At 42.7% G+C, this 18129-nt stretch overlaps 1 protein-coding gene across 1 annotated transcript in view; it reads left to right on the forward strand.

The window, feature by feature from the left end:
* pemt (phosphatidylethanolamine N-methyltransferase) overlaps positions 1–18129 on the forward strand; it is a 98505-nt gene that overhangs the window by 32568 nt on the left and 47808 nt on the right. Inside the window, exon 3 of the mRNA XM_080748031.1 lies at positions 1218–1333. Coding sequence (XP_080604157.1) covers positions 1218–1333 — 116 coding nt within the window. The remainder of the gene's footprint in view (positions 1–1217; positions 1334–18129) is intronic.

The following is an 18129-nucleotide window of genomic DNA, read 5'->3' on the forward strand; positions in this document are numbered from 1 at the left end:
GTTCTTTTGTGTTTACAAACCATACCCTGTTTTATCTTGCTGTTCTTATCTTGTTATTATTATTGTTGTTTATAATCTCGGCATCATTGAAAATGAGGGCTTGCCCTCAATTTATCACCGGGAAAATAAATAAAGGTTGAATGAAAGAATGAATGAATATGACAGTCAGAAATCAGAAGGAAAAAAATCACACCTAGTGTGAAGTGAGTGGTGCTATTTATTATGAGGTCATTTCATGAAGCGTCCTGTGAAACTTGGCCACTGGAACCCTGGCCTTACAACAAACTTTGAGCGCTGTGTGCCAAGATGTAGTAGGCCATATTATGTAGGCCGCGCTTCAGAGCCCGGACAAAAACAGATTTTATTGAGCGGTGGTAAACCGCTCCATAGAGTGGCTGTGCGTGTGTCTGTAGCCACTTTTTCCTCAGCGTTTTGCCATAGCAATGTGTGTAGCCTGTATTACATCACCGATTACATCCTAGACCTATATCCTAGTCTGAAGACTTTATGCAAGCACGACCACCGCTCACTTCACATTGGGTGTGATTTATTTTATTTTATTAAATGCAATTGTGAACAATAGTCAAGTAAGATAATGTATACACTATTCATTGGCCAATCGTACGGTTCACTGCAGCTCAACAATCAGTGTGAGGGATGGTCTATGAATTCTAGCCTCGCGTATAGCCAGACAAATCTGCCATTGCAAAGAAAAATCGCCCTTGGCAGATTAGGTCTGGCCCCGCTCAGTTATTCAAATATTTCACGGCTCACAAGTCGTGAGGAACCAACCAGGGGCCCAGCATGCAAATGTAGGGCGGGCTGTGTGTGTGTGTGTGTGTGTGTGTGTGTGTGTGTGTGTGTGTGTGTGTGTGTGTGTGTGTGTGTGTGTGTGTGTGTGTGTGTGTGTGTGTGTGTGTGTGTGTGTGTGTGTGTGTGTGTGTGTGTTTAACTTTTCCCAAATATGGAGATGACTGACATCATAGACCACACGAGACTGACTCAGTATGTCCATGGCATTCCAAGATATGGGCTTAATATTGATGACATCAGGGATCTCCATACATGGGCATAAAAGGGACAAGGACTGACAACAGAGATCTCCATATATGGCCATCATTTATTAGTGAAATAATTTTCCCCATTGACTTGTTTATTTATCTATGTATTCATATAACAATGTTAATCTCTGTCTTTCTCTCTCTCAAACACACCAGGTAGCTCGCTGGGAGTATCGCAGCCAACGTCTGACCAGGCTGTTTGGGGGTCCCTACCTGGGCTGCTACTGTCTCGGCTTTGTCATTGTGCTATTGAATGTCTACCGCAGCCACAGGTTAAGACACACACACACATGCATGCACGCACACACACACACACACACACACACACACACACACACACACACACACACACACACACACACACACACACACACACACACACACACAGGCCCCCGCAATTAAATGGACATGACTGTCCGATTATCAACATTTAAAATGTGTACTTTGCCCTCAGGACACTCCGCTGCAATGCAAATCAAGTGGTCCCTAAGCTGTTGCCTTCACGGCCTGAATTTAAGTGCGGATTGCGGGACTTTTTATTTATTTAATTGATTCCCACAAGGTTAGCACATATGATGAGATTGTTGCACACATACACAGCGATGATGTAATATAATAAGCAACGTGTTGTAAATGTGGAAGGACAGAAGTGCTGTATGCAACCTTCCATCCATGCGTTGCCTCCCCCTCTCTCCAGGTTTGGAGCCATTCCCCCTGATGGCTAATGTTCATGTATACTTCGTTGAACGACACGGTGTCATGCACCAAAATGAGCAGATCTACAAGTTTGTGACACATTTGTGAGCTTTTAGATCGGCTATTTTCTGCGTTTACCAGCTGATGTTAAAAGATCAACTAGTTGTGTTGTTCTGAATCATCAGCGAAAAGGAACAAGTTACATATCAAATGTTTTTAGATTGAGAAGACTAGAAAGCCAGGCACTACTACACAACACAATAGCAATGGATGATAATGTGTCATTACCTCCATTTTTGTGATAACAGAAGGTATACCCAGCATTCCATCTGCTTTGGAGTAGGGGTCAGTGTGTGAATCATGGCGTCGCAGTAGCAATCATTGCCATGTTCCATCTGGGTCACTGTGTCACTTTGTCAGTGGGTCACTGTGTCACATTGCTTGAACATGTAGCAGAATGGGCGTTCGTTCCCACGGTCCACTCTCCGCCCACTCATCAGTGGGTTGATTGCTACCAGTATATAGACTGCACCACTCCTCTCAGAGTCAGCCGTCTCTGCTCACCTGGTGCCATGCTCCTCGTTGTGTTCTGCAAACACTCTGCAAACACTTTGTCTTCTAAACGCTGGCCGTTGGGCTACATCGCTGTGCTCCTGTCTTGTTCAATGCAGGTATGTCTCTCCGTCTTGCTGCTTAAACATCGCCAGTATATGCTGCATAGTGAACTTGAACCTGACCGTGACCGTTTGTTGTCTTTTAGCTTTGATGCTACCACGCTCTTCTACGAGCTCCTGCGCTTCTGTGCGGTGATTTAGGCCACGCACATTAGGTATGTTTACAGTCCTCCCTCTCTGCAGTATAGTTTCGTTTGGTGTCTTCACCAAACTAAACATTGGGCTTTATTTTATTATTCCAGTTACTAACAGCTACCCGGGGGCCGCTGTGCGGACGGGACGTTCGTGTCTGCCGCTCGTGTTAAAGTGGTGAGTTGTGCCTCTCTCTGTTCCTGTTTCTGTGAACTTAATGTAGTATAATTAGTAAACTAACAGGGCCGCTTGTTGCCTGTTTCAGGGCCAGGGCAGCTGCTGCTTTGCGACCATACGGTCACCAGCCATTAAGAAAAGCAAACGTCTGACTGATACAACTTTCCTCCATTCATAAAGTTGCCGGCGGACGGCACGAAGACACGCCGTTCGTGCGGCTCCATACAGCCGTCCTAACAGCCTTTTGCACCCGGCCCATAGATAGTCACATAAGTGTTTTATTGTTGATTGCTTTAGTACACTGTTACTCTTTTTAACCGATTACTAGTATTATTATTAAAGTGACTATAAAAGAAATGATGATGATATGATATACTGACTATAAAAGAAATGATGATGATATGATATGATATACTGATTGCATTAACCTGCCTAACTTATAATAAAAAGCCTGTTTTGTACTTTGGTTAAATACGTTTCTGCCTTGGTTATTAATGTAAAACGAACTTGTGTGCCCTTGGTAACTTAGGGTGTTTGAATTAGATAATAGAACTATTTCCGGTGGCGTAATTCCACCGGTGGCGTTGTCTGGCAGCTACCCTAAACTATAACATTATGCCACAAACAGAATGGCCCAAAAATTGACCATGGATGGACAGTCACTGGATGAAAGTGAAAAGTGAAAGACCTTGCACGTGAAAGAGTGAAAGATCCACACTCAACTCTTACACCAGGGTTGGTGTGGAGTGATCCAGCACCTCCAACTGAGATTAGCATTTTTGAGAGTGAGGCAGTGAGCACATTGGTTCTTACCCTTTTTGTTAGGGCGACGTCTCGCTGAAACAACAGAGACTGACACAATATGTCCATATAATGTTATTATAACATAATAATGTTTTATAACAAACCCAAATTACTACGTATGGGACTAGTCGGAGGACAATTGTAACAAATGTACTCCTTGTATTTAAAATGTGTTGAAAGTTAATTGTTTGAAGCATACAGTATGCAGAAAAGCTAGACGTTTACCATTAATACTGTAGTTTTTGTGGCAATACATAAAGCGTACATAAATCCATGCATGCATTGCAGACACAGTCACATATGTGCATACATGTACATGCATGTGCACACAGAGACCTACATAAATAAACCAACACTCACACGTGCAAACTCAAATACATGTGAGAGAGTACTGTACGAAACAGGCAGGCAATATAAGACTTACAGGTATGGACACACACACACACACACACACACACACACACACACACACACACACACACACACACACACACACACACACATACATACAAACACACTTTTGCAGTTCTTAGCTGTGCTAGGTCCTTCTAATCTATGAGTGAGTCACGGCTATTTGATGCCGTAACTGCATATTACTGTGTGTCAGAACCCAACACATGAGAACACAGTATCGTGAAATGAACCAACCAACAGAGACAGAGGGTATGGCCGACAAAACCGTCTCAGGGACGGGGAGAAGCGTGTTGACCCTCGTAACTAATCTCTGACACCTTTTTTGAAGAAGACTTGTACTTTTTTACCGGTATAACCATTGATTTTTATAGCGAATGCTATATAATGTTTACCCCTAGAACTGATCGTTTTAAAGTTGGTTTAGAAAGTCGGAAACACACCTCGGACAGCTTTTGTTGGGGCAGTTTCAAAAGATAATGATATGGATGCTCGACTCCGCCACTTCCCCCCATATAAGCCCAATCAAATTAATGTATTGCCGTTACTGTACAGAAAGTACTACTTTCAGTACAGTAACTACAATAAATTAATTTGATTGGGTAATTTAACATGGGGGTACATGACATCATTAAAAAAATTGGCTAATTTGATAGCCATAATTAGCTGTTTTGGCCATGTCACCCGACCTTCAAGTGTAACACGCAGGAATTGAACTCGGGTCTCCCATTTGGAAGTCCAATATCCGAACTGAGGAGATATTAGACTTTGAGGCCATCAGGCTGAGGTGTTCAGTCACTCCTGTTTACTGTTTACTATAAAACAATAATACAAACATATACACTGTGTGTGTGTGTGTGTGTGTGTGTGTGTGTGTGTGTGTGTGTGTGTGTGTGTGTGTGTGTGTGTGTGTGTGTGTGTGTGTGTGTGTGTCACACACGCACGCACGCGCGCACACGCACACACACATACTGTACATATAACATCTGCGTAGAATGGTACCTGTCAGTCTGCCTACAGTACCTGTCTGGCGGTTCACTCTCATTCTCTATGTCTGTCAGTGTCCCAGCTTGTTAGCCCGTTTGTCTGCTTACCTACCTGTAGTCAGTGTGTCAACTGCTTGCCTGCCAGTCGGTCTTGACACCTGTGCATCATCTATTACTGCATCACTTGAAGATTTTATGTTAAATCCCTCAATGTATTATATTGCCAAAGCATGATCTCTTCCTTCATTTTCTTTGTCCTGTGTCTCTGTCTACCTCCTCCTCCTGTCTCTCGCCCACTGGCCCACTTGTTCCTTTTCTTACTTTCTATTATCATTCAAGTACACACACACACACACACACACACACACACACACACACACACACACACACACACACACACACACACACACACACACACACACACACACTAAAATGCTTCTTTTTGCAAGTGTCTGTTGCAAGGCAACAGTTATGTATTATTTACCCCCATGTTTGCCTTTTTGTTTTTTTAATGACACTTGTGTGAAGAATATTTGGTAAGAAATGGCTTAAGAAAATGTATTAACCAACCAACCTCTTCTAAATATGCTCTTATACACGCCATCTCTTTCACTCACTCACTCACTCACTCACTCACTCACTCACTCACTCACTCACTCACTCTTTCTTAATTCAAACTCTTTTTTTCTCTCTCTTTCTTTTTCAGCTTTGATTAAGAGACAATAACCTATTGTCCGAGAACCAGATTCTGATTTTGTGCAGTTCTGTATATTTCTACCTGTGATTTATCACTGTGAGAGGAGAGCTGAATCATCAGCGAAAAGGAACAAGTTACATATCAAATGTTTTTAGATTGAGAAGACTAGAAAGCCAGGCACTACTACACAACACAATAGCAATGGATGATAATGTGTCATTACCTCCATTTTTGTGATAACAGAAGGTATACCCAGCATTCCATCTGCTTTGGAGTAGGGGTCAGTATGTGAATCATGACGTCGCAGTAGCAATCATTGCCATGTTCCATCTGGGTCACTGTGTCACTTTGTCAGTGGGTCACTGTGTCACGTTGCTTGAACAGAATGGCCCAAAAATTGACCATGGATGGACAGTCACTGGATGACGGTGGAGACGATGCACGTGAAAGACCTTGCACGTGAAAGAGTGGCGGCCAAGCAAGGAAGGGAAATGCTTAATCTGCAAACCAACCACTCTTTCCCAGCAAGGACGACTACTGCAAAACGTTAACCAAAAATATCAGATAGCTCAAGCTTGTAGATTGGCAGTTTTTGGCCAAGTGAGAATGCTAAAGAACGGTCCAAGTACAGAGCCAACTCAAGTCCAGTTTTCCAAGTCTCGAGTGTTTAAGTGGTTAAATGCCAAATGCCAGTTAGCTTTCAACCATTTCCATGAATCTCCATCCTACAGTACTATATACAGTACATAGCCTGGGTACCAGCCTGCTACGCTACGTTACGTGGATTTGTTTTGTCACTTCTCAGTCTGGACATGATTTAGTTGACTGGTATTTCTGAATGTCAGTTGTGACGTAGGCGACGTCGTTGCTGATTGGATGTTGTTCCAACCAATCAGAGTAGGGTTAGGGTAGCTACGTCATCAGCCCTGCACCACAGACCAATAAGAAGCCACGGTTGGATTCCAGCCGTGTTCTATGTCCCACCTCCCCTTGGAGATAGGAAACTGTCCAGACTGAGTAACAGAGTGACAAAACCAAATCATGGAATGTAGCAAGCAGGCTGGAACCCAGGCTACTATATACACAGTTAGACAGGTACAGACTGACTGACAGACCCACAGAGAGTACAGTTGTAATGTGCATCACAAGTGTGATAAGTCATAAGCTCTGCACATGCACAGTATCATCTTCAAGTAAAGTTCAATACAATCCACACTCAACTCTTACACCAGGGTTGGTGTGGAGTGATCCAGCACCTCCAACTGAGATTAGAATTTTTGAGAGTGAGCACATTGGTTCTTACCCTTTTTGTTAGGGCGACGTCTCGCTGAAACAACAGAGACTGACACAATATGTCCATATAATGTTATTATAACATAATAATGTTTTATAACAAACCCAAATTACTACGTATGGGACTAGTCGGAGGACAATTGTAACAAATGTACTCCTTGTATTTAAAATGTGTTGAAAGTTAATTGTTTGAAGCATACAGTATGCAGAAAAGCTAGACGTTTACCATTAATACTGTAGTTTTTGTGGCAATACATAAAGCGTACATAAATCCATGCATGCATTGCAGACACAGTCAATTGTGTGCATACATGTACATGCATGTGCACACAGAGACCTACATAAATAAACCAACACTCACACGTGCAAACTCAAATACATGTGATGTGAGAGAGTACTGTACGAAACAGGCTGGCAATATAAGACTTACAGGTATGGACACACACACACACACACACACACACACACACACACACACACACACACACAAACACACTTTTGCAGTTCTCAGCTGTGCTAGGTCCTTCTAATCTATGAGTGAGTCACGGCTATTTGATGCCGTAACTGCATATTACTGTGTGTCAGAACCCAATACATGAGAACTCAGTATCGTGAAATGAACCAACCAACCCCTTAACCACTGGTAAAAATCACCCTGTCACACACTCACACACACACACACACACACACACACACACACACACACACACACACACACACACACACACACACACACACACACACACACACGAAAACACATCTTCAGTCTTAGAAATCATAACAGTGTGTCCAGGAGGGCCTATTGTACATCCATTGTGTGTACTTGCCGTATCTGAAATTTCGGTAATTGTAATTGTATAATACTAGAAATTCACGGGCGCGAGCTGACATTTGCAGGCTGCTCCAAGCCATAGCACGCATATACACACATGCGTGCACATTTCTAAACAGAGATCTAGCAAAAAACATCATAAAGGATTTTTTTCGGACAAATGTCGGAGCGATTTTTGGAGCACTTAAATAAAAAAATCAACCTCATGTTCCTATCAATCACGTTTGCACACTGCCGCCCGTTTCGTATTTATTTCCGGACCAGGGTTGATTTTTTCAGATTTTCGCAACTGTCGCCACTGGGTCCCTTGCTCTCTCTCTCTCTCTCGCTCCTCTTTCTCCTTGGCCTTTTTTCTTGGATTTCGGATTTATAAAACGCAACGAAAAAACGCAGCAGTGTGCAACCAGCTTGACTCTGACAAATGTCTATAAAGTAGTGAAAATAGCCGATCTACAAGCTCACAACGTGATGAGTTATGAGCTTGTACTGTAGACGTGCTGCTAGTTTGGTTCCTGGGCAAAAGTTTAATTTCTCTTTTGGGTATTTGGAGCTAAAACGTTTGGGAACCATTGGTTTAGACTATTATAAGCAGCACGTATCACATACAATAGAGGCAAGCCTAGAGTAGAGTCATGATGTCACATTCTGTCCAATCTGGCACACGTCTTTGTGTTTTGACCACACCTCGAGAACTGTGACGATTAAGCAAATGAAGATAACCTACGTTTGAAGTGTGATAGTCAGGCTCAGCCAAATTGGGGTGTGACTCAATTTAGCTGTCCATTTCCCCCCATGTGTATACAGTGTCTGTCAATGCTTGTGCTGACCCATACATTTGGACTTGGGGAGAGTGGGTCTGGCTTTTAACCATAATTTAGTGCTACCTCTAAGTACTTTCGGTGGGTAGGAACTGTAGCAGAGGAACCAAGTTGGAACTACAGTCGGTTCCTGTTGTTGAAAAGTTGGTAAAGTTCCTCGGTTCCCCCCGAAAGTTCCTGCCATCGAAAGGAATGAACTGACTGAGTCACAGACTTTTCTTTCTGTCCGTCCGTCCACCTCCGAGACAGAGGGTACAGTTTGGTTTGATCGACAGGCGGTGGTATATTTTAATGTGTTGGCCTCACCTAATTAAGCCCACTAGTATTCCCTCAGAGAAACATTTGCATTTATAATTCAGTGGTTGTGTTTTATTAGCCTGATATTTTTTAACAGACTGTAGTCTGTGTGCGTGCATACGTGGGTGGGTGTGTGTGTGCATGCATGAGTGTCTCAACGTGTTGGTGTCTAAGTGAGTACGTTTGTGTCAGGGACATGCTGGGCCCCTGATTCAGCCCGGGAAAAAGAGTTGGAGAGGCCCTCATTGCGTGCTATAGAGAGAGATCTCTCTATCTAAAACATTGCTGCTACTCAAAGATTTGCCATTTCAGATCATGACAAGTGACAAGCCAGTGGGCCAATTACATGATTTATATTTCGTCGTTGTCGGGTGGAAACCTTGTATGTCCAAAACAGTTCGTTTTGTATTTATCATTATAAAAATGATTTAAACTAGTGAAAACAGCCGATCTACAAGCACACAACGCCTCGCAGTGCTTGTAGATCTGCTGTTTTCACTACTTTTGTGCAACGGCCTTGTATGATGAAGCAGGGCTTTGCTTTGCGAAAAATGTATACATTTGAAACTTGGAGATACGAGATTTCTGCCCGAGAGTGACGATTTACTCTGTTGGCCACCCAGCCCCCAAAATGGAATGAAGGCCGACATTTTATTTTTAAATTTTTTCCTAATGGCCGGCCTGGACCGGCCGGGAATGACGGCCGTTCGGGAGTTGTCCCGCTTTTCCCAATGGCCAGCACGCCCCTGGTTTGTGTTTTTGCATGCATGGTTACGTCCATGTGTTTTATCAGTGCTCTAAATAACCACTCTGATCTCTGGAGCTTTGGGCTGCTGATATTCCCAAGGCCCCGGAGTTGATCAAGATTTAATGTCATGTTTGTTTGCCTTGATTGACTTTGGATACTAAAAATAGAGGTGTGCTTTATTGGTTTTGGCTTCCAGAGACAAACATTCTGTTAACCCCACTCGGAATGCTGTTGAATAACGTTGAATAACCTCCTGATTAGATTTTTGCCTGCTTGCTGACAGTTCTGTTCTTAGATCTATTTTTGGTCTCTACTATCTGCCTGTCAGTAAACAGACTGTGTTGAGCTTAATGCTGGCCACCTGGTTCAGCTCACTCACTGTACCTGCCATTTAATTAGCTACACCCCCAAACCACGAGAGAGACTGGAAAAAAAGAACTGTCAGCTATTATACAGAAAGGAACTATGTTACTTTTTGAAAGTAATAAATATAACTTTTTACCAAATACAGTACATTCGACAAATATCTTCATGTATCTGTTAATGACATGCCCAGAAAAGGGAACTGCACTTCATGTGGATAAATATTGTGCTACCTCTCTTTTAAGTCTTATTCCTCCTGATTTCGTCGACTAGCCTAAAACTATGAAGAAAAATGCTCATCGACTACCTTTTTTCACTGAGAAAAACAAAATAAAAACTAATGACTGAAATGAAAACATTCTGAAAATTTCGTCAACAAGTAAAAACTAGACTAAAAACAAAAAGTAATTTTATGTTTGGTTGTGCTCTGAAAAGTAGCTCACAACACGTCGCTATTTTCAGCATAATTACGTCGTCTAAATCAACTGTAGTTATAGTAGACTTTTGATATTTAGTCGACTAAAACTAGACAAAAAGAAAGCTAAAACATTTCAGATTACTAAAACACAATGCCTTGCACCATGGGGCGTTGTGTGCTTGTAGATCTGCAATTTTCACTAGTTTTGTGCGACAGCAGGTCTTTACTTTACAAAAAAAAAAAAAGAAACGTACACATTTGAAACTTGGAGGTTTCTGGCCGACAGTGACGATATATGATATCTTCTCTCTGGGCATTGACACACCTTTTTGAGCAGGCAACTTTTCCATTTTGTAAAAAAGTCTGTTGCAAAGAATTGTTTATTGATACAGATATATAACACACACACACACACACACACACACACACACACACACACACACACACACACACACACACACACACACACACACACACACTTGTACTGATAGTCCTATATTGTCCCTGGTGCTTGCAACAGTAATACACACACATACACAACAGTGCATTTCTGAAGTCAATTCTTCCATTCTTCCAGTCTCTTTCAGTGCAATAAATGTCCAGTCAAGCTAAAGAAAGAAAGCTCATCGTGTCCACATGATTTCACTGAAAGATTGAAGTCAGTAAGACGTTCAAAGACGGTCCCACAACGGCCCATTTACTTTTGAGGGCACTCACTTTGTGGGGCGCACGTGCCCTATCTGCTCGTTTTGCATGTGAGTGTGTTCAGTTATGCTGGGCTGGCGCTTGCATTTGCACGTCAGTATTCTAGGTGGTGGTTGTGTGTGTGTGTGTGTGTGTGTGTGTGTGGGTGTGTGTGTGTGTGTGTGTGTGTGTGTGTGTGTGTGTGTGTGTGTGTGTGTGTGTGTGTGTGTGTGTGTGTGTGTGTGTGTGTGTGTGTGTGTGTGAGAGAGAGAGAGAGAGAGATGTTATACGGTATATTTACGTTTTGTGTGTGTGTGAATGAGAATAGCAATTGTGTGTGTGTGTGTGTGTGTGTGTGTGTTTTATAATTTTAGCTTATTATCCTGTTTCTGTCATTTGTCATTCTGAAGGGGTGTGTGTGTGTGTGTGTGTGTGTGTGTGTTTACACACACGCGCACACACACACATGTACATGCAGTATGTGCACATGCTCATACCGTCTATATACTCGGATGCAGGCTTGGTGCGCGAGTGCGTAGCATACACAGTAAAATCGTCATTGTTCATTTAACACTTGAGAGCGTACAAATGGAACCAAATGAACCAATGGTCCATTTTGGTTCCATTTGTAAGCTCTGATGAACACTATCAGTTTTACTGTGTCCAGTAGCTGCTGTTTAACTCAGGGGTCAGTGTGCTGTGATGGAGTGGTCACTGTCGTGGTTATGGCTCAGTTAGTCACCCTCTGTGTCACGAAACCAAATGTGGGTCAACGGCTGAGTGTGTTGCCGTGGCTCGTGGGTGTGTGGTCTTTGCGCGCCTTTTGGTATGTGTGCATTAGGGATAGGGCTGTCACGATATATGACATTTTACGTGACGATTAATTGTCACTTAAATAATTGGCGATTAACAATTTAATTGTGTTTTTGTCGTTGATAATTACATTTCTGTTTGGCTTTTAGGCTTTGAAGTTGTACATGGTAGATATGACACATAACCTAAATATACAAAGAAATTACTGACATATTTGACAACTTACTACTTAAAAAATAACTTTGATAGTGGAAATAGCCGATCTACAAGCTCACAACGCGTCGCGATGCGACGCGTTGTGAGCTTGTAGACCTGCTATTTCCACTATTTCGGCCATTTTTCAACATTCACAATTATGACAAAATAATTGCGATAATGTCAAATAATCACGATTAGACGATTATGTAATAATTGTGACAGCCCTAATTAGGGATGGGACGATAATCGCTATTATCGTTTATCGTGATAAAAAAAACAGTCACAAAAACTCTATCGTTGAAATTTTGCCTGGCGTTGCTCATACTAGTCATATTAGTCGGGCAGAATTTTCATTTTCAAGCGGTGGGTTAAAAAAAATGGCTCTGGACACGATTGGTTAGACCAGATTCCCCCACATTTTGGGGGAGAGGAAATGGATTCACAATTGAGAAAATGTTCATATCGTCCCATCCCATCCCTTGTGTGCATGCATGTCTGTACAGTACTGTGTTTTCCGTTGAAAGCGTGCGTGAGTGTGTACTTTCTTGTGAATGCACGAATGCATGTGTGCACACCTATTGATTTTGTAATTGGCTGTATATTCATTTTGCCTCTTCACTCATCTAGACCAATATTTCCCAAACAGTGTTCTGGGTCACGAACCAATTTTTAATGGGTCACACGACTCGAGTAGAAATCCCATTTTCTTGTCCTACATTTAAAAAATATATACTGTATATATTTCAAAAGATACAAATACATAAATAATAATAATACATTTTAAAACAAACAAGGAAACAAAATGTAAGACATTCCATAAATATAATAATTTAGAAGTAGTGAAAATAGCAACACGGTCCCGGGCAAACGTTTAATCTCTCTTTTGGGTGTGTCACAGATGGTGCAACTACACACACACACACACACACACACACACACACACACACACACACACACACACACACACACACACACACACACTGCCTTGAGATGACTTGTGACATCCGACATCCGATAAATTGCATGCGAGGCTGTATACTCACTTTCGGCAACCACCCTTTCCAGGGCTCGTACAGCTCCAATCAAAAATCAGGTGTCATTAGCAACTATCAGATTTGACAAAAATCTGTTTAAATGATGGAAAATCCACATTTTTAAAACCCTTTCCAGGGCTCGTACAGCTCCAAAAAAAATCAGGTGTCATTATTAACTATCAGATTTGACGAAAATCTGTTTAAATGATGGAAAATCCACATTTTTAAAAGTAGCATGGTCCAGCCTCCAAGGGGAGTCCACGAGCACAAACCCACACACACACACACACACAAATCTAAGAAAATGTCACTTATGACATCCGACCCTAAAAATCACACCAGAGCACCATGGGAGTAAAATACCTTGATTTAAACAAAGAAAACTTGTGGCATCCAAATTTTGGGTGTCACAAGTCAAACGGATGTCACAAGTTGAGTGGGCTAACGCACATTGGGTGTCACAAGTTATGGCAGGGCAGAGCACACACACACACACACACACACACACACACACTCTCTCTCTCTCTCTCTCTCTCTCTCTCTCTCTCTCTCTCTCTCTCTCTCTCTCTCTCTCTCTCTCTCTCTCTCTCTCTCTCTCTCTCTCTCTCACACACACACACACACACACGCATGCACGCACGCACGCACGCACAATGGTCCATAGATTGCGGGTAGAACTTTTCAATTAGATTGCTCAAAAATCCCAGCAGAGGTACGGTTTCAAGTGTCTTTCAAACTATTCAAAATGAAACTCACTGTTCCATCACAGTTTTGGTTGTTATTTGAACCTGGCAGGTAGGTCAGGTAAAGGCTGGTCTTCACAGAATGAGGGTGTAGGAAAGGATAATACACCAGTAAGACTCCCTAATCGGGAGATAAGCGACCGTTGGTCGCTTATCTCCACAAATAGGCCAAAAGTTTGTTTTACCAATTATCAAGACATACGGGCAGTTGACAGTTTGCCATGGTTACTCATTGAAGTTGAATCTCCATATATGGAGATAACCTACGCATCACACTAAGTCTGACCTCACCAGCCCATATTTGGGCATGAGCAACTTATGTCTCCATATATGGAGATATGATGACATCACACAGTCCTCAGCCGATGATGTGGCGTGATGTCATACAATACACAAACGAGCCCTACAGTATAAAGGGGCAATTCTTGCCAGGAAAGAAGCATTTCTTCGACTCAGACCTTATCGCCAGGGTTGGCTTATAGCAGCTGTCGGTAGGACCATATATGGATTCTGTTAGTGTGGATCTCCTAACAGGGCATCATCTGGGATACAATCCCTTTTATGCCCATATATGGAGATCCCTAACAGAATCCCTTTCATGCCCATATATGGAGATCCCTAACAGAATCCCTTTTATGCCCATATATGGAGATCCCTAACAGCATCCCTTTTATGCCCATATATGGAGATCACTAACAGCTAACAGAATCCCTTGTATGCCCATATATGGAGATCCCTAACAGAATCCCTTTCATGCCCATATATGGAGATCCCTAACAGAATCCCTTTTATGCCCATATATGGAGATCCCTAACAGCATCCCTTTTATGCCCATATATGGAGATCACTAACAGCTAACAGAATCCCTTGTATGCCCATATATGGAGATCCCTAACAGAATCCCTTTCATGCCCATATATGGAGATCCCTAACAGAATCCCTTTTATGCCCATATATGGAGATCCCTAACAGAATCCCTTTTATGCCCATATATGGAGATCCCTAACAGAATCCCTTTTATGCCCATATATGGAGATCCCTAACAGAATCCCTTTTATGCCCATATATGGAGATCCCTAACAGAATCCCTTTTATGCCCATATATGGAGATCCCTAACAGAATCCCTTTTATGCCCATATATGGAGATCCCTAACAGAATCCCTTGTATGCCCATATATGGAGATCCCTAACAGAATCCCTTTTATGCCCATATATGGAGATCCCTAACAGAATCCCTTTTATGCCCATATATTATGGAGAAATCCCTGCTCTGGGTATCTGACATCAGTGTGATGTCACCTGTTTATGCCCATATATGGAGATCCCTGCTCTGCGTATCTGGTTGCTATGGTAAACAGTTGGTTGCTAGGGTAAAAAAACATGGTTGCTATGGTAAACAGTTGGTTGCTAGGGTAAACAGTTGGTTGCTAGGGTAAAACCATGGTTGCTAAGGTGGTTGCTAACGTACACTAACAGACCAGCAACAACAGACTGTTGCCACAGCAACGTACACAAAGGTTTGTGTACACATGTGGTGTGATGTCATACTGATGCGGAGATATGAGCAGGGCAAAGGTGTGACGGACGGACGGCCGGTGGAGGTTTTTGCGACCGTCAGGGAGCAGTTTACTATGAAAACCTCCACCGGCCGTCCGTCCGTCCGTCACACGTCACACGTCACACCTTTGCCCTGCTCATATCTCCGCATCAGTATGACATCACACCACATGTGTACACAAACCTTTGTGTACGTTGCTGTGGCAACAGTCTGTTGTTGCTGGTCTGTTAGTGTACGTTAGCAACCACCTTAGCAACCATGGTTTTACCCTAGCAACCAACTGTTTACCCTAGCAACCAACTGTTTACCATAGCAACCATGTTTTTTTACCCTAGCAACCAACTGTTTACCATAGCAACCAGATACGCAGAGCAGGGATCTCCATATATGGGCATAAACAGGTGACATCACACTGATGTCAGATACTCAGAGCAGGGATTTCTCCATAATATATGGGCATAAAAGGGATTCTGTTAGGGATCTCCATATATGGGCATAAAAGGGATTATGTTAGGGATCTCCATATATGGGCATACAAGGGATTCTGTTAGGGATCTCCATATATGGGCATAAAAGGGATTCTGTTAGGGATCTCCATATATGGGCATAAAAGGGATTCTGTTAGGGATCTCCATATATGGGCATAAAAGGGATTCTGTTAGGGATCTCCATATATGGGCATAAAAGGGATTCTGTTAGGGATCTCCATATATGGGCATACAAGGGATTCTGTTAGCTGTTAGTGATCTCCATATATGGGCATAAAAGGGATGCTGTTAGGGATCTCCATATATGGGCATAAAAGGGATTCTGTTAGGGATCTCCATATATGGGCATGAAAGGGATTCTGTTAGGGATCTCCATATATGGGCATAAAAGGGATTGTATCCCAGATGATGCCCTGTTAGGAGATCCACACTAACAGAATCCATATATGGTCCTACCGACAGCTGCTATAAGCCAACCCTGGCGATAAGGTCTGAGTCGAAGAAATGCTTCTTTCCTGGCAAGAATTGCCCCTTTATACTGTAGGGCTCGTTTGTGTATTGTATGACATCACGCCACATCATCGGCTGAGGACTGTGTGATGTCATCATATCTCCATATATGGAGACATAAGTTGCTCATGCCCAAATATGGGCTGGTGAGGTCAGACTTAGTGTGATGCGTAGGTTATCTCCATATATGGAGATTCAACTTCAATGAGTAACCATGGCAAACTGTCAACTGCCCGTATGTCTTGATAATTGGTAAAACAAACTTTTGGCCTATTTGTGGAGATAAGCGACCAACGGTCGCTTATCTCCCGATTAGGGAGTCTTACTGGTCATAGTAAACTGCTCCCTGACGGTCGCAAAAAGGTACTGTAGGCCATTGATTCTCAAAGTGTAGTCCGGGGACCCCTAGGGGTCCTTCAGGGAGTTCCAGGGGGGTCCCCAGCTAAATGATAGTTAGGAACAAAATGGACCCTTATGGATCTGTAACTCAGAGGGTGAAATCTCGATATTTCTATGTCCCATTAGTCCGACTAAGGGTTAGGTTTAGGCATACTGTTACTTTGTTTAGGGAAAGGGGTAGGGTTAGGTTTAGACATAGTAGCATTCAATAGGTTAACATTCAATAGGTTAGCATTCACCAGCGTCGGCAGGTTAGCATTTCACCTGGTTAGCATTCACCAGCGCCGGACGCATTTGACATCGAACTATCGAACGCCGTAATAACGCTACGCTCCCACTCAGAGAGGGTACAAATGGACTCTCAGAGTTAAATACAAATGGACCCTTATGGATCTGTAACTCAGAGAGTGCACAAATGGAGTTAAATTAACATTGATTTTACGTTATGAATTGGGTCTCAGAGATAGAAATGCCATTAAAGGACACTCAGGCTTAACGAATGTCAATCTGGGGGTCCTTGAATTTATAATGATTCAGAATCACTGCTAGAGCCCTAAGAAATCGTCTCTTATAGGGGTCCCTGGCGCATCTTTTCAAATGGGGGTCTGCGGGCTAATAATTCAATTTGGGGTCCTTGACATGAAAAGGTTTGAGGACCACTGCTGTAGGCTGCGTGACTACTTTGCTCTCCTTCTCTTCTCTGTCTCTCTCTTGTCTGTCTCTGTCCCTCTCTGCTTTAATCACTGAATCTCTTGTTCCCTGCCACTCTCCCCTTCTTCTCTCTGTCTCTCCGTCTGTCTGTCTGTAATCCACCCATCCATCTCTTTGTGCTTGTGGCGTATCTGTTTCTCCAGCCAGAAGGAACAAAGCCTTCCAGACGCAGGTGCTCATCAAGTCGTCCCCTGCCTCATCACAGCGCATTAACCCTTCACTCACACATACATGCGCAAACAAATACTGTACAACAAACACACGTGTGTGCGTGCGTGCGCGCACACGGTACACACAAGCACAATTTGTACATACAAGCACAATTTGTACATACATGTCGTCGTGTACGGGTCACAGACATCCACACATGTAGACACATGCAACACATGTTCACATAGTCACTGATGTAACATTGAAGGTAGCTTTGATATGACGAAATCTACATGAGAATTATGTAACAACGTATTACAATAAACCATTCACTATAAGCTCTGCCCTCCCAATAGCGATTGTCCAATACTAGCTTAGCGTAAAACTAACTTGCATACCCTTTACCCAGTTGTCTTGCCTACTAATAATCCAC

The sequence above is a fragment of the Nannobrachium achirus genome (genome assembly GCF_963921795.1).
Source record: "Nannobrachium achirus genome assembly, chromosome: 18".
NCBI classification, from domain to species: domain Eukaryota; kingdom Metazoa; phylum Chordata; class Actinopteri; order Myctophiformes; family Myctophidae; genus Nannobrachium; species Nannobrachium achirus.